The sequence below is a fragment of the Dipodomys merriami genome, unplaced genomic scaffold (genome assembly GCF_024711535.1).
Source record: "Dipodomys merriami isolate MVZ:Mamm:240054 unplaced genomic scaffold, mDipMer1.0.p SCAF_204, whole genome shotgun sequence".
Taxonomy (NCBI): Eukaryota; Metazoa; Chordata; class Mammalia; order Rodentia; family Heteromyidae; genus Dipodomys; species Dipodomys merriami.
This window is the reverse complement of record NW_027203427.1, coordinates 1,804,196-1,822,485: the sequence shown is the minus strand read 5'-3', so window position 1 is coordinate 1,822,485 and position 18,290 is coordinate 1,804,196. Positions and strand designations below refer to the sequence as shown.

At 37.9% G+C, this 18,290-nt stretch overlaps 1 pseudogene and 1 gene segment (V, D, J or C); one reads left to right on the top strand and one right to left on the bottom strand.

Moving 5' to 3' along the window:
• Window positions 1-56: 56 nt before the first annotated feature.
• On the top strand, window positions 57-1,684 carry LOC138833383 (serine/threonine-protein phosphatase 2A catalytic subunit alpha isoform pseudogene; annotated as a pseudogene).
• Window positions 1,685-17,135: 15,451 nt separating this feature from the next.
• Window positions 17,136-17,705, bottom strand: LOC138833354 (immunoglobulin kappa variable 1-27-like). The segment is given in 2 exon segments: window positions 17,136-17,519; window positions 17,693-17,705. A coding segment is annotated over 1 exon segment (291 nt).
• Between the last annotated feature and the right edge of the window lie 585 nt (window positions 17,706-18,290).

Sequence of the window (18,290 nt, the reverse complement as noted above, 5' to 3'; positions counted from 1 at the left end):
TCAGGCGGTGGTGCGGGAGCAGTGCAGAGCAGCTGCCAGTTCCAGCATGTGGCATCATGGACATGAAGTGGCTCATCAAGGAGCTGGACCAGTGGATAGAATAGCTGAATGAGTGCAAGCAGCTAACCGAGTCCCAGGTCAAGAGTCCCTGTGAGAAGGCTAAGGAAATCCTGACAAAAAAAATCCCATGTACAAGAGGTTCCATGTCCAGTCATTGTGGAGATGTGCATGAGCAATTTCACAGTCTCATAGAACTGTTTAGAATTGGTGGGAAATCACCAGATACAAATTACTTGTTTATGTGAGATTATGTTGACAAAGGATATTATTCACTTGAAACAGTCATACTGCTTCCAGCTCTTAAGGTTCCTTACCATGAACGCATCACCATTCTTTGAGGGAATCATGAGAGCACACAAGTTTATGGTTTCTATGATGAGTGTTTAAGGAAATATGGAAATGAAAATGTTTGGAAAAACTTCACAGATCTTTTGACTATCTTCCTCTCACGGCATTGGTGGATGGGCAGATCTTCTACCTACATGGTAGTCTCTCAGCATCCATAGATACACTGGATCACATCTGAGCCTTGATCACCTACAGGAAGTTCCCCATGAAGGGTCTGACTTGCTCAGATCCAAATGATGGTAGTGGTTGGGTTATATCTCCTCAAGGAGCTGGTTTCACCTTTGAGATATTTCTTAGACATTTAATCATGCCAGTGAATGGGCTGACATTGGTGTCTAAAGCTCATCAGTTGGTGATGGAGGGATGTAACTGGTGCCGTGACCAGAATATAGTAATGATTTTCAGCGCTCCTATTGTTTTTTTTTTTTTTTTTTGGTCCGGTCATGGGGCCTGAACTCTGGGCCTGGGTGCTGTCCTTCAGCTATTCAGCTCTTCACCTCAAGGCTAGCACCCTATCACTTGAGCCACAGCACCACTTCCGGCTTTTTTCTTTTTGCTTATGTGGTGCTGAGGAATCGAACCCAGGGCCTCAGGCATGCAAGGCAAGCGCTCTACCACTGAGCCAACTTCCCAGCCCCTCAGCGCTCCTATTGTTATCTTTATGGTAACCAAGCTGCAATCATGGAGCTTAATGGCATTCTAAAATATTCTTTCTTGCAGTTTGATCCAGCACCTCATAGAGGTGAGCCACATGTACTACTTTCATGGTATCTGAAGCCTCAGACTGCACATCTATGTTTAGTGATGTGCTCTCAGCTACAGAACCAGATCTCACAGCTGAATCTATAGTTTGAACATCCTCATTTTCTCTAGGAAGGATTTTTTGGAGAAATTTCAAGAATGATTTTTCTTGTTCTTTAAGCTGATCTATTAGATTAGTAAATGCTCAACATTAACAGATCTTTCATTTTTTCCCACAATATCTTGGATTTGATAATATGGTCAGGAACTTGAACAAGCCTACACCAAACTTGTTCTTTTCTGATGAAAAGAATTCTATTTGCCTTCTTCTGTTGGCCCCTCAATCCATGCTGTTAAGTAGATTGTCAACACACTCACTGCTCCAGTTGAGTAAATCCTGATTGTTCAAACTTTTGTCAAAAGGAACTCCTCCTGTGGCCATGTTGGCTTTCACAAATGTCTTTCTCGGTCAGTCAGTGCTGAAGTCCTGGCCGAGGGTATGATCTCTGGATCCCGCCTCTCCTGGTGCCTCTGACGACCATTCATCATGATTTTTCTGTGTGAGGTGCAGTTCAGTGCCCAGAAGGATGATGAATGCTGACATGGATGGAGTTGATGCAGAAAATCAGGTGGAACTGGAGGAAGAAAACACGACTTATTAATCAAGTGTTGGAACTTCAACACACACTTGAAGGTCTCTCAGCAAGAGTAGATGCAGTTAAGGAAGAAAACCTGAAGCTAAAATCAGAAAACCAAGTTCTTGGACAATATATAGAAAACCTCATGTCTGCTTCTAGTGTTTTCCAAACTGACACACAAAGCAAAAAAGAAAGCAAAGAAAAAAGAAAGCAAAGGATTGAGTTCATTTACGGAATTGCTGCTTCTCTTTCTCCCTCTCTCTCCCTTTCCTTCTCTCCATTTCTTCACCCTCCTTCCCTCTCTCCCTCTCCATCCCCCCCTTTAAAACTTGGGTAGATTCCGAAAGTTACAGTACCTTTGTTTGTGGCTTCATTGAATAGTTATGAAAACAATGTCAAATATAGACAAAATTAACAACTTAACAGGAGACTTCCATTAGTCTGTATATTATGTTAGTCTAAGAAAATGTGCAGATGTCTTGTAGAGACTTTATAATTAGAATTGCATATATTTTAACTTGAAGATGAATGTCTTATTGAATTTGCGTTGATATATAGGCTTAGCAATGTCTTTTGCTACATGCTTACTTAGTAAAATATACAAGAAAACCATGTTGTGAAAATGTGACCAAAATCATGTACTGAATGCACAGCTTTATGTATGTGTCTGTCCACCATTGTGTGCCTCTCCTCCATCTGCCTCATCCTCCATATTTCCCTTCTCCTAAGTCAAGATAGTTTCACATTTGTAAAAGTACTTTGAGTAGTAATCACCCAACAGTAACCTGATCTGTAGGTCCTGAAGTTAACCAAAACCTTGCCTAAAGTTTGTCAGTTGTGCTAGTAATAGATAGGACTGATAGTTTCTCTTTGATCATTTGAAAACAGATTTGGGCTATAAAGAGGATTTTAATTTGAAACTAAATTATCAAATTGAGATTTGTTTAAAACAAAAAAACTTGCTTTTGTACCAAATAACCTTCTTGGTATCTGAAAAGATAAGAATTTTGGTTATGTATCTATTAGAAGTAGAAAATTTTGGAGGAATACATAGAAATAGGTAAAAAAAGATAAAAGTAGCAACCTAGTCCAAATGTTTTCACTCTAGATTTGTATTATCTCTGGCACAGAACAGACTTTTGGGGAATATACACACACACACACACACACACACACACACACACACACACACACACACACATATATATATATATGAAAATGGGTTAAGTTTGAATGATCTTACCTATGCCACATGCTATGTTCTACCAGCTCTAGAGTTTGGTTGCAAGGTTTATTTGTTGTACTGAGTCAATTCACTGTTACCAAATTTCTTGACGATTGTACTAGTATTAGAATCCTGAATAAGAGAATTTTATATGTATAATTGGTAAGATCAGTATTTTTATCTCACTCTGTAAATTAAACTAATTGGTTTGTAGAATTTTAGTCATTCTTTTAACAATTTTTAAAAATTTAGTTCATAGATTCCATTTGGTAAAGGAATCAATATGAGGTAATATGAAGATATTATACTAGGAAAAGAGATCCACTAATATAGCTTATGGTTATTAGATTTGAACTACTTTAATCATGGGATAATCTTATGTGTTAGTATAAGATTTCATGAATGATTTTAACTATATAAAGATGTAATAGTTGGGGCTGGGACGGTGGCTCAGTGGTAGAGCGCTTGCCTTGCATGCCTGAGGCCCTAGGTTCGATTCCTCAGCACCACATAAGCAAAAAGAAAAAAGCTGGAAGTGGAGTTGTGGCTCAAGTGGTAGAACACTAGCCTTGAGCTAAAGAGCTGAGGGACAGCGCCCAGACCCCCCCCCCCAAAGAAAAGATGTAATAGTCATACTGTAAAGATTTTGCATCTCTTTTGTGACCCAATTTTACAAATATTTAAAATTGTGTTGCATTTCTGCTTTGCTGTTTAATAAAAAGATGTTTCAGAGAAAAACCAAGCTTTCTCTTATATAGGCCACATGTTATAATATACCAGCTCTAGGGTTTGGTTGCAAGATTTATTTGTTGTACCCAGTTGTAACCAACTTTCTCTTCAGAAGCTAGTTTTTGCAGCTCAGCAAGAGTGCCTTTTCTGTCCATGCTTCACATCTGTTGTCTGCTGTAAAGGAGACCCAAGCAGTGGTGGGCAGGCCCCCAGAACCCAACACCAGCAGCAGCTCTTCCTCAGAGAGCTTGGCATGGAGGCCCACAACTTCCTTGCTGATAACTTGGAGCCTAAAAATCATCTTTCTTACCTTGGCTTCTCTGTGCCAACCACCACAGCCAGTGCCAGCTTAGGACCTCATCGAGGTGGGGTCTTAAGCATTTTATTATCTAATAGTACAAATTCTCTCACAACTTACAGTAAATTATTTACTCAGTCTTCTATGGTAATATCATATTTTCTTGTTGTCTGTCTCTTTAACAGAGAAACAAAGAACACTTTGGTTCAAATGTTAATTTCAAACTTTCCCTGGGCACTATGGTGCAAGGAGACAATTAAGAGATTAGTCTCTATCTTAAAAGAGCTTAATGTAAATGCCTAAATCAGAATGAAATACTTGCTTGGTGGAGCTACAAATGTGTCCTTGTAGTTTAGGTGAAACAGTTTATCCTAATACTCTGTATTTTATTGTTACTCCCTGACTTTATCCTAATACTCTGAAAGTCAGGAAACAACAATAACATACAAAGTTTGACGAAAATGAGAAAATGACTTAAAAGTTGAGAGAGTTCAAGGATCAGAAAGACAGGTGTAGCAAAAGATCTGTACAGAAGTGGTAAATAGAAATACTTAAATAAGTCTTTCTGATCTTGAACTCATTTTTTATTATCTCCGGTTGTACATATGAGTTACCATTTAACAAAGCAATTTATAATACAACTCACTTGATCAGTGTTACACAACATTCTCACTCACCCCTCCTGACATTTTCTTAGTAGTTCTTCCTTTTCTTAGTTGTTTGGAATATACATGGAATTCTTGATTTCTCCCCCTCTTCTCTTCATTTGTCTACTGCTCTCTCCTTGGCCCCACCTACCTCTTGCAAGTACTGTTTCTTGGTGCTTATTTTGTTGGGCTATCACTTAGCCTTTGTAAGGAATTTTGAGTACTTTGAGTATTCACTTAAATTTGCCACTTGGATATCATCCATGTTTACTTACAGGTTTCATTGTTTAAATATACCACATTTTCTTGACTCACTTGTCCATTTAAGAGAATCTGTGCTGATTCCATTCCATACTGGATATCCATTTGCTATTCCTTAGGTTGCACAGCCTTTTTGTTAACTCATAGAATCCAGTCAGATATCACTTGTCTCCAATCCTAAGTGTCTGTTACTTTCACTGATCTGTTTGTTCTTCAATTTTCTCATCTGCAAAATGGGGTAATTGGACACACCCATCTTTCTAATGTTGCTAAAATTAGCAATTAAATGTCAATATACAAAATATAGTTGAAACAGTACCTGACACATAGTGTTCAATGTTATGTGAATCCATACCATAATTTGCTGATGTTTAAAATGAAGATAACAAGAAGATGGCAATTCTGACCTCTTAAGATTAAGTGAGATGTTGAAGTACCTAACATATAATAAATATAAGATCCCTTACTACTTTCATTATAAAGTACTTTTACAAAACTAGAAGCTGGTGGCTCAGGCCTTTAGTCCTAGCCTGTCAGGAGGCTGAGCTCTGAGGGTCATGGTTCAAAGCCAGCCAGGGCAGAAAAGTCCATGAGACTCTTATCTCCAATAAACAACAGAGAAAACCAGAAGTGGCACTGTGGCTCAAGTGGTAGAGCTCTAGCCTTGAGCTGAAGAGCTGAGGGACAGCACTGAGGCCCAGAGTTCAAGCCCCATGACCCACACCAAAAAAGGACTTTTACAGTTTGAAATAACATGCACGCATGTGCATGCGTGTAAACACACACACACACACAAACACACACACACACACACACACACACACACTTACTTAAAGAATACCATGGTAAACTCTCAGAATGCAGTTTTAGAAATCTGTGAAGTTGCCAGTAAAAGGATTGGCTTAAGTTTTGCAGGGCAATGTATTTATGCCTAAGGTCCAAAAGTTATCAACTTCCAAAAACTGACGTAGAAATTTACATGATATACTTGATGAACCTTTTGGAGAGACTTATTTATGTCATTTTAGAATAAAGCAATTCTATCTATGTTGATAAAGTTTTGCAGCACTCATTTATTCCACCCACTTGAACAACTTTAAAGACTGTAAGCTTGTCAAGAAGCTGTTTTTCATTTCACTTTGGAACTATCCATGATAATAAATGAGAAAGCCTACGTTAAAGGTCATTTATAATAATAGTAAAAAAAACGCTCATACACTTGGAGATAAACCAACTTTAAAAAATGAGTTTTGGCTATAAACTTATTCTTTCATATAAAAATATTTTGAACAAAAGCATGCAAATGTTTGTATGGGTAGCTGTATTTTTTTCATAAATAAGGTTTTTTGAGGTTTTATATTTCACAGCAAAAAGATATTAAGTAGAAGATACAGAGATTTCCTATGTACCCTGCCATACTATCACTATACTCTGAGTAGTATATTGTTACAAATGATACCTCATTATCACCTGAAGTGCCCCCCACAGTTTCTATCAGGGTTAACTCTTGGTATAAATTTATTCACATTCATGGGATGAACAGCACCATGAATCTATCATGATAGCATCAGTCGATCTCTTTATCCTGCTTTCTCATTGCTCCACTCTGTCCCTTTGCCCCTGGCAACTACTGACCTTTCTACTATCTCCATGGCTTTGCCTTTTTATGCCATGTAATTGGAAAGGGAACATACATTTAAAAATAGTGCAGACATATGTACTATTCTTTTTGGTTTCTTTTAACAAGTGATTAAATTTCCTCCGTGTCTATTGCTGGATACTCACTTATATTTTAGCACACATTACTACATTGGATGGGCCACAGCTTATTCATTCAGTTAGTTACTGAAGGACATCTTCTTTCCAAGTTTAGACAAGTATGGATAACCTGTTGTGAATGCCCACATTGTAATTTCATTTTAGACATGAGTTTCTAGCTCTTCTGTGTAAATAGTAGGGACATGATTTCTGACAAAATATTTTCACCAGATGACCTAGCCATTATGTTCCTTACTTCCAGTGTCCCTGTACAATTGCATTCTCAATAGAAATGAGTGAGTTTCTGTTCATGTCCTTCAGCATTTGGTGGAGTGAATGCTCTGGATTTGGGCCATTCTAATAGGCTTATAATAATACTTTTTGGTTTAATGCATCATTCCCTTGGAGCATTTTTCAGGCATATTTGTCATCCTTGCATATTTTTGTAATATACACAGTAGGATTTTTTCACATGTTTTTGCTTGGGTTGATTATTAATAGTATATTTATCAGGATATTCAGACTTTTTTCTTGCTCCTTAGTAAGATTTTATCCAATTCCTGTTAATTACTGAGTTTTTTACCCCATAATTGTCCTGTGTTTGGAATGAGTTTCATGGAAATCAGCTGCACCAATACCTCAATCTGTAGTAACACCAAATAAACTTTAAATTTTGATATGGTTTGCACGAATAAACTTTAAAAAATCTTGGTGCAGATCAATTGAAAACTGTAAGTTGAATTTTTTAAATCAAAGCTAGTTTTATTAAAAATAGCATTTAAACTAGAGATCTGAGAATCTTGATGTCATGGCTTCACAGTTTGAAGCCAGTCTGGATAGGAATGTCTGTCAGACTGTTAACCTCTATTAGAAAAAAAGAGGCTGGAAGTGCAACTATGGTTCAAGTGGTAGATGGCTAGCCTTGACAAAAACTTGGAGACAGTGGCCACGCCTTGAGTTAAACTCAGGACTAGCACCAAAAAAAAAAGGTATTTAATAGGATGGAATTTGTGCATTTAAAACTATGACATTAAGTAATTCAAAGAAAAGGTAAATGAATGAAAGTATAGTCTATGTAATGGACTTAACAAAAATTGCTGAAAATGTCCATGCAGTAGGAAGCAATGCATAGATTCAACTCAATCTTTTAAATTTCCAGTGGCACTATTCATAGAAATAGTTTAAAAAATAGAATATACAAATGGTACCACAAAAGACCTTCTATAACCAAAGCAATCTTGATAAAAAATGAGCTGGATTATAACTCTAGCTACTTAAGAGGCTGGGATCTGAGGATTACAGTTCAAAGCCATCCTAGATAGGTAGTCCCCTTATATGATTCCTGTTAGTGAAATGAGCTCCTTTCCCATAACTTAGTATACTTCTTCCCCTCTCTACAGCTTAGCATGCTCCCTTCCTAGGCAACACTAGGCCCATTTAGCAAATGCAGTAAATAATCAGACTCCAACCACTTTTATCTTGGGAAGGCACTACCATTATATAAGGCAACAAGAGCCCCTTACAGTGACCTTCAAATCTGGGCAGTTGCAGGACAACTTATCTATCATTTGGATAGCAGCCATAAACCCTAGTCTGCCATGATGAAGCCCCTGACCCACACAACCACATCAGGGTCTGCTCCTAGCCCCTTCTAGCTCCTTCTAAGCCTCCTAGGTTATATAGGTCACCTCAGACAATAGCCGGTACTTCTCACTTCTCCCTTGTGGGAAGGGGTCTTGTGGTTCCTTTCCTGGCAGGCAATAAAACTTTCTTTGTTCTCTGTACCTGGATGTCTGCATGATTTTCTGGCAAAGTGTAATTTATTCTAACAATTCCTTATAGAATCATTTTTGAAAAATGTGTTTCTGCCTAGCACTTTGGAATGTCACAAGTATTATGTTGGGATGGCATAGTTAAAATCCAGTTTATGCCAGGTACCAGTGGCTCATGCCTGTACTCCCAACTACCCAGGAGGCTGAGATCTGAGGGTTTTGGTTCAAAGCCAGCCCAGGCAGAAAAGACAATGAGACGCTTGTCTCTAATAAAATATTCAAAAGGCCAAAAGTGGCACTGTAGTGCAAGTGGTAGAGTTCTAGCCTTGATCACAAAAAGGCTCAGGGAGAGTGCCCACACCTTGAGTTCATGCCCCAGGACTGGAAAAAAATCCAATTCACTATCATCTCACAAATCCAAGGAAGTCTCTCTATTTTTGGAATGTTCTAACAATGCAAAGCATTTTATCGTACACTTATAAAACAACCCACAGTTTTCCATAGCTAGCTATGTTTAGGGTTGCACAAAGCAGCTAATTCTTGCTGGATCATTATGGTAGGTTCAACAATGGTCTCCCAAAAAAATAATTACATTCTAATTCGTAGTACCTGTGGGTGTTGATGGTAAAGAAAGAAGATTTGATTAAGAATCTTAAGACTGGATTATTCAAATAGATCCCTCATGGCTATAATCATGACTGTACTTAAACTAAACACAGAGAAATAGAGAGTACATTATTTCCTTCATTTGTGGTAGCTACAATATGCCTATAACTTTCTAAAAACCAGAGGGTAAGCAGTGGGTGAGCAAGGGGTTACAAATGAATTAACTGAAGTGTGATAGACTTTATGATAGAGAGTGCAAATAGAATAATTCTTTAAAAAAACTCTTCAAAGTTCTTTAAAAAGTCAAGTCCAACAAAATAAATACCAGGAAATGGGTACTAGTAAGAGGAGCAGGTGAGGCCAAATGGAGGGAATGAAGAGAGAAGGGGTATAATACAGGCAAGTATTAATTGTGTATTCCACAGAATTGAGAAATATAAGGGAAGGAATGTGTCAAAAGTGGTGATGATGTTGAAGTGACAACACAGATTAAGATGCATTGTACACAAACTGCTGGGCTAAATGGCAAATTTAATGCATAACCCAAAATTAAAATAAATGAGGGAAAGGTGTGTTGGGAAAGATGGATGATTAAGAAGTTTTACAAAAGAGTTTCCATTCACCAAAGCATAGGTAGATTTCATTAGAGAGGGGTGATGTGATGAAAGCAGAGTTGGGGTGATTATGGTTTGGTGATGGAAGAAGACACCACAGAGAAAGAAATACTAATGGTCACTAGAAGCTGGAAAAAAATAAGCTAAAATTTTTTCTGTAGAAACTTGGATCCATAAGTATATTTCAACAAGGAATGTGATGGTTATAAGCCATCAAGTTCTTTCCACAGAGCACACTTAATTTCCAAGAAAAAATAATGCAGCTAAGAAAAATCAAACAACCATTACCTTAGAATAGAATTGAAATGAATATCATCAGTAATGGAACTGAGTGAAAACACGGACTTTCAAGTGGATATCCTGGGAAGAACTCAGAAGTACTGCTGTACATTCCTCTAACCATGGATTCTTTTTTTTTTTTTTAAATTGTATTTTATTTTATTTGAGAACATACTGTACAAAGGGGCTACAATTACATGGGCAGGATAATGCATACATTAACCATGGATTCTTGAGTCTAACCTTGATGGAAAGTGCACAAGTCCACACCAAAGGACATTCAGAAATATAAGTGGTTGTGATCCTCAAGACTGATAAGATCAGGGGACTGAAGGGACTTCGGAAGATTTCCAGGGAAGAGGAGGAAAGGCAGATCTAGGAAAATCTGACCTAGACTGAACTATTATGTGACAAAAGACAATGGGGGGATAATTGTCAGTATTTGACATGAGCCTAAGAAAGAATTAGACTTGTATATTAAGGTTATCTTACTGGGGTACGAATGCTGATTTCTTATTTGTTGCAAGTAAATAGAAATACACAAGAGAGTATGTTTCTTACTTATTCAATTTGCTACTGATGGTTCAGGGAACATCTACTTTGTGTTATACTTTTAACATTTCTTCTTGAAATAGTTTCCCTTTAAAAACTCAAACAGCACTTGTTGAGTACAGACTGAAAATGTTCTAACACCTTTAACAAGGTGTCCTTTTCTCATTCTTATAGGTATTAAAAATAATAATTAGCCTGGCATGGGTATCTCACACCTGTAATCCTAGCTACTTAGGCTGAGATCTGAGGATCACAATTTAAAGATCATTTAAGCAAGAGAGGCTGTAAGACTCTTACATTCAATTAAGCACCAAAAAAAGCTGAAAGTGGAGCTGTGGATCAAATGGTAGAATGTTAACTCAGAACAAAATCTTAGGGACAGTGCCCAAGCCCTGAGTTCAAGCCCCAGGACTGACACTACACACAAAATAACAATATTCATGTTATCTTTTTTTCTTTTTCCAAGTACAATTTAAGACCCTGGAACTGAATCCTGCATTATGAAAAACAGGAATCCCTGGGTCCTACAAGACTCCTGACAATAAATCTTCCATTTGTGGTCTCAGAGAAGCCTATCTGGGATGTGATCCTGAGTTGCAGAAAGAACACGGAGGAGAGTGATTTAGGATAAAGATGGAGGCAGTGTGATTAATGGTGTAATCAGACTACCAGCCTGCAAGTGATAATCAGAATTTGGGCAATCATTGTCTGACTGGACAGTGTCAGAAAGTACTCTGTGCACAGTGAGTGGTCTCAGAGGCACTTGTGACTAACAACTCAAAATCAGATGATACTGATTAGCATCACTGGACACTTTCACATTTCTGTTCTCAATTTTTTTCTATAAACTTTAGTTACAAACAGCATTCTGATTTATTAAATAACATGTAATTCTCCAAAAAGAATATCTATGATGCAAAGTGTGTGGGCACATATACAGCTACTTAAAGCATATTGACCATTATCAGTACCAATTTTGATGCTATTGTCTTTCTTTGTTGGGACTGAAGTTTGTATTCAGGAATTCAAACAATCTGGGTAAATGACCACATTCCAGCACTTTGACTCTAGCACATTTTTGAGGGAGAATCTCATGCTTTGTTCTGAAGGTGCTCACAGAACATAGTACTCTTACCTCTGCTTTCCATATAATCACAGTTACAGGCTTACAAGTGTGAGGCTTGCTAAATTTCGTCCTGGCTGCTGAGGAAAAACATTAAAACAACACTATTTTTTACCTGCCTCTATTTACATTTTATTGGAAAAGTGACATATGGAGGACTTACAGTTACATGAGTCAGGTAAATAGTACATTTCCTTTTGAACAGTGTCACGTCTTCCCTCCTTTCCCGCCAGTGTTGCCTTTTGAAATTTGAAATCATCTTTGGGACTCCTCATTTTACAATATTGAGATCTCCATGAAGAGCACATGTGTCCAGTGAAATACGACATTTACGGAAGAGTGAGGCATGGTGCTTCCATAATCATAGCTAGCTGGAAACCAGTGAACCTGACAGGGCTCACTGTGACCCCAGAAGCACATGGCCTTTTGCTTGCCCTGGTTGAGATGCATTAGAAAATCTTATAGTGCAGATTTAAAGAAAAATGAATGAGACAAAGGATGCCTGTTTTCCCTTATATATGGAAGCCAGATTTAGCTTATAAATTTACTAGTAAATAGGTTAGTTGGTGTACAAATATATACAAATGTATTCATTGGAATATGGTAGATTCCAGGGAGCACTCAAATAATATAATTCCTTAGAATGGTGAAGTCAAATTTCACCAAAAAAACAGGGGGCAGGCACTTCAATGGAATGGAGTGGGGTCAAGGGCAAGGGGAAGAAGAATGAAGCTGAGAAAAGGAGAATGCAGATAAGAATTCAATGCAAAGCCAGGTGCTGGTGGCTTAAGCCTGTAATTCTAGCTACTCAGGAAGCTGAGATCTGCGGATCTCAGTTCAAAGCCAGCCTGGGCAGGAAAGTCTGTGAGGCTCTTACCTACAACAAACCACTAGAAAACTGGACGTGGCGCTGTGGCTCAAGTAGTAGAGCAATCACCTTGAGCTGAAGAGCACAGGGACAGCACCCACACCCAAATTATAAAGAGTGCACAAAGAGTGGGTAGGGATAGTGAGAATGTTTACAGGGATGACATTGATTAAGATGATTGTATTCATAACCTGCTTTTTATTAAAATGGCAATTCTTTTGTACAACTGCTGAAACATTAAAAATTGGGAAACAAAATTAATGATGGAATGGTAAAGTAGGTCTTCTCTGGGTATGGGTACTCATTGGATAGAGAGAGAAAAAACAGTTCAAGCGGGCAAATATGGTAGAAATACTATATGAGCATATAAAAATGTTTCTAATGAACATTCAGAGTTGTAATTGTGTAGTGATAGAAACCACATGACTCTAAGAAGTGATGGGTATGTAATGTGTAAAAGAGCCAGATCATGATTTTCAAGGAAGGACCACAAAACTGTTCTGAATTAAAAACAGACTGAGATTTAGGCCAGTTAAGTCAACCTGTATGTGGGTCCTTTTGTCACAAATGCTGTTACAATTGTCAAAGTCAAAATGATCTTGCTGTCCACAGGGCATGATTTAGTATACCATCATTTTATTGAGTTAGATAAGAGAATGCCCTGTTTTTAAGAAATTTTTAGGGTGTAAATCTATGAGGGCATATTCTGAAATGAGTAATAACAAAATACAATCTTTTTACTACACTTACAACCCATCTTTAAGGGTAAAAATGTTTCAAATAATTTGTAATATAAAATAAAATTCCTTAACCATATTCTGAAATTATTTTTGCTTTGTAAGAAAAAACACTTTTCTACAAATGTCCAAGATAATCCTGTTTCCTCAAGGATATGACCCTTACAAAAGCCATGTTTCTTTTTTTTATTGTGAAAATACTGTACAGAGGGGTGACAATTACAGGGGCAAGATAATGTGTACATTTCTTATCGAGCATTGTAGCCTCCTCCTTTGTTTCCTCTTCCCATCCAGCCCCCACCCCACCACCCAATCCTCCCCGCCCTCCCCCACCAAAGTTTTAAAGTTCTTTTTCAGCATAACAACTTGTACTTCTCATTGTTGCAATGGGTCCACCTGTATCCCTGTTTAAACGATTTGTTTTTCCCCTTCCCCTCCACAAATTATACTGACATCAAATACAGTGAAAGCAGGGGTTATGCTGTGGGGGAGGGACATACAAAGCAAGAAAGAAATAATCTTATAAATGTGTTAGAAACAATTGCATGAAAGAAAAAAAACATTTGAATACATATCTTCGGGTTCATTTCCCAAACATCACCTTATCTGACCTTTTCTGCTTGACTAAGACATATACTAGATATTGCAAATAAGGGAAACCATGGGACCTATGTTTCTTTGGGCCTAAAAGCCATATGTTTCTTAATGCCCACCTAATAATTGCCTAAATCTTGTTCTTGCTTTAGGGACCTCCATATTCTGGCCTTTGAGTGTGGCATTATTCAGCAACCTGGAAATTCTTACCAGTAATGCTAAACATATTTGTCAAAGAGAAATTAATTTTCACTTCTTCCAGCCAAGCAATATGACACTGGGATTAAGATAAACCTAAAACCCTGGACTAGTCATGATCTATTGCAAAACAATGACTCCCAAGTGAGATTCAAATCAATATCACATCACTGAGTTTGGAAACAGAGAGAGGAAGAGAAAAGCAGAGATCAAATGTTCCACTAGGAATGTAACAATGCCAGAAATTTCTGACACCTGATGGATCATGAAGGACCCTATGAAAAAGTCGGTGTCTTCATTCAAGTCCCTATCTTCTATTTCAATTGGAGCCTTACAATGTCACAACAATAATCAGAGCGTCTTGTCAACCAGAAAGAATTTGGAGACCCAGAGAAAGTGGTATCAATCTTTAATATATTTCATTGCTCCCAGAAATTAGACCCCTCACATAGTGCTCCTTCAGTCATTCTGACCGAGTGGACATTTCAAATATCAAATTTCCTTGGATTAATGGGGGAGAATGATGGAAAGGCTCCTTTATTCTTTTTGACTTCAGGTTTGAAAGCCTGCAAAACTGCCCACTTCTGGCAGGTCTGCTAGATAGTATGTTGATTAGCAACAAAATGTGTAGGTGATGGTCTTGGAGTAAACTTGCTGCCCTTGCTCCTGTGTGGAGTGGCTACTCTTGCTGATGATTGTAAATATGAATAACAGGCAGAAAAGTACACGTTCTAGAATGTCAATTTACACAGTCTTAGAAACTGTTATGGAGTAGATTCCTGCAAAGCTTCAAGAAACAGATCCAACAAGGCCACTGCTAATTAAGCCTGTGGAAGGATCCCCAACACCTGTGGTTTCAGTTTCAAGTGACTCCCTATGGAAGAAGGATATTCTTGTAAATCAGAAGGATTACAACTCTGCAGCAGTACAGCTACCAGAGACAAGGGCTCTTGGCCTGCAGCCATTCTGTTATCTCAAACCACCTATCTGATTTTGGATATAGATGCAATGCATATTTTTCCATATACAAATTCACATTTTGTGAAACATCAGCAGAAATACATGACCACAGAATACATTGCAAGCATATTCTTTACAAACAAAAATTACTTCCCTCAATTCAGATGATAGGAAAACCCAAACCCACTTGGTGGTTCTCCTTCAGAAGTCTCAAGTGGAATCTCAGGACTAAATTATAATGGTGAATCCAAAGTAGTGTTTCATTTATAGACTTTTAAAGAAAATAATAATCTTCTTATTTGCAATAATTAGTATAAGTTTAGGACAAGCATAAAAGATAAAAATCTATGTACATATGACCATATAAGATGATATTAAGCGAAATGAACCCCAAGATAGGGAAACAAATGATTTTTTTTCTGTCTTACTATTGTTTATAATGTATGTAAAATGTACTATGTGATTTTGTTTGTTTCATTGGTATGTTCCTCCCCCATGGTATAACCCCTGTTTTCACTGTTTTTTATTTCGGTGCCCTGCATCTTGTATATATATTTTTATAATTTGGGGAGGGGAAGGGAAAAATAAAATGTTGACCCATTGTAAAAATGAAATGTACAAGACATTATGTTGAAATGAACTTTACAACTTTGGGGGGGGGGAGTTGAGGGGTAAGGAGAGGTGGGGAGATTAGCTGAGGACATGGGGAAGGAATGGATGGTAGGGAAAAATAAAGGAGGCGGCATCAATGCTCAACAGGATATGTACTCATTACCTTACTCATGTAACTGTAACCCCTCTGTACAATATTTTTACAATAAAAATGTATAAAAAAGATAACTACTGTCAGATTACATATGGGACCCATGTTTTTCCTTACTAAATCTCCACAATCTAGGTTCCCCAGATCTTCTTTAAGACCAGATCTGTAAATGTTTAAATACATGATTTAATACACTGTTACTTTATTGCCTGTGGAAAAATTAAAACAGAACAGAAAAAAAGTGGAATGATGTGATCCAATAGAGAAGGTTGAGCAGATTGGGAGACCAGACATCATTCCCATCTCCCTTTAAACTCCCTTTCAACACTAGGCAAACTCAGTTTGTAGGAATGCAATTTAGCATAGCCAATATGGAGGACAGTAAGGAAGTTACTAAAATACCTAAAAAGAGACATACCAGATGATTTAGCTACCTCACTCCCGGGAAAACATCTGAAATAAAGCCAACAGACAAAAGTGATATCTACAAAGGAGTTTCTGCATATATAGATTTATTGTGATACTTTTACCAGTAGAGAAAATTTGAAATTGATCAATTGCCCTAGAATCAATTAGAAAGTAGTGATGAACTGGCCCATATATGTATGTATGTCTGTGTATATGTATATATATGTATATATATATACATATATATACATATGCATATATACACACATATATATGTATATATGTATATACATGTACACAACATATATAAAAAAACATGAAATCCTATAATCCGCAGCAAAATGAATGGAACTGGAGGTTATTCTGTTAAAACAGACAAAACAAAAGATCTTTCTCATTCAAACAAACTTAAAACAAAATAGAAGAGTAATTATGTGGGCCTAAAAAGGGCTCCAGTTCAGGAGGCAGGAGGGTGATCACAGGGGAAAAATAGAAGGACATGATCAATGTACATAATAGATGTATAAGGAGAATCCCAGAATCTTATTAATAGATACTGATAAAATATGTTAATACAATAGATATCAGAGAAGTAATGACTAAAATCTGACACAATGAATCTGTTTTTGTATTATAAACATACACCTAGTACTAGATATTCTGCAAACTGACATCTCATGATCCTAGTTCAAAGCTGGCCTGGGCAGGAAACTTGGTGAGACTCTTAGCTCCAATTAACCACCAGAACACCAGAACTGGAACTGTGGCTCAATATGTTGGAGTGCTAACCTTGAGCAAAAGATCTCAAGCCCCAAGACTGACAATAACAATAACAAAAAACCATTGCTGCTTAGACATCTATTACTTGTGTTATTGTTTTATGCATCTCAGGTGTTGACACAATTCACACTCTTCAAGTCTATATTGTCTATATCTGAGCAGCTCTGTCAGCAGGTGGAGGCACCAGGAGGAGCAGCTGGGGCAGCCCAGACTCTCACTTCTGCTTCCCTGGGAGGTTTTTGTCATAGCTTATATCACTGTGGGAGGATAACCATAATAATGTTGACAGTAATAAGTGGCAACATCTTCAGGCTGCAAGCTGCTGATGGTGAGAGTGAACTCTGTTCCAGATCTACTGCCACTGAACCTGGATGGAACACCAGATGCCAAAGTACTACTAGCATAGATCAGGAGTTTAGGGGCTTTCCCTAGTTTCTGCTGGTACCAGGCTAAATAGCCATAAATGTTTCCACTGGCTCTGCAAGTGATGGTGGCTGTGCCTCCTACAGATGCAGACAAGGTGGATGGGGACTGGGTCATCTGGATGTCACACCTCGCATCTGGCAGGGGAAACATGAAACAAATATCCACATTATTAACTGAATTATAAGAAAGCTCTCCTGAAGAGTAAAGCATCATGGATCACACTGAGGAATTTTAATGCCCAATATTCTTTATCCTTCCCTGGGAGCCAGAGCAGCAGGAGCCCCAGGAGCTGAGCAGGGATCCTCACATTCATGTTGTGTGCTGACTGGGACAGAACTGCTACACTGACTATGAGCAGCCTATGAAGAAGTCCTGAGGGCAGTGGGCTGTGCTGCTGGCACATGCAAATCATCAGCATCTGGAAAAGGTTAAACACAACTGTACGGCTGCCTCACCTCAGTAGATCTACACAAATTTGAGTCTCAGGAGACTTAGGTCAGGCAACAGACTGTATTGTAGCCACAGATGAGTATCAGCACATTTCTTTCCTATGGGCGGAGCACACCACTGATCTCATTGAGGATAAAAGTCTCTCTTCTTTTTATTTCTTTATCTGAGACAAGACCTGTCCATTAAAAGGTTAGTTCCAGAAATTTACAGACGTTTGCATAACACGCATTTGGGACATGCCTATATTATCCAGAGCAGGAACTTTGGGAATTGCTCTAATTCACTGATAATCTTTATATGGCAATTTATCACCACTGCTTTCCTGTAATATGATCATTACAGATGAAATAAGGATGTGGAGCTATTACATTGATTAGAAAATATTTAAACTTGTGAATTATGCAGCACAGCCTTGTTTTGTCCTATAACTCTATATTTCTTGCATCAGCAGATAC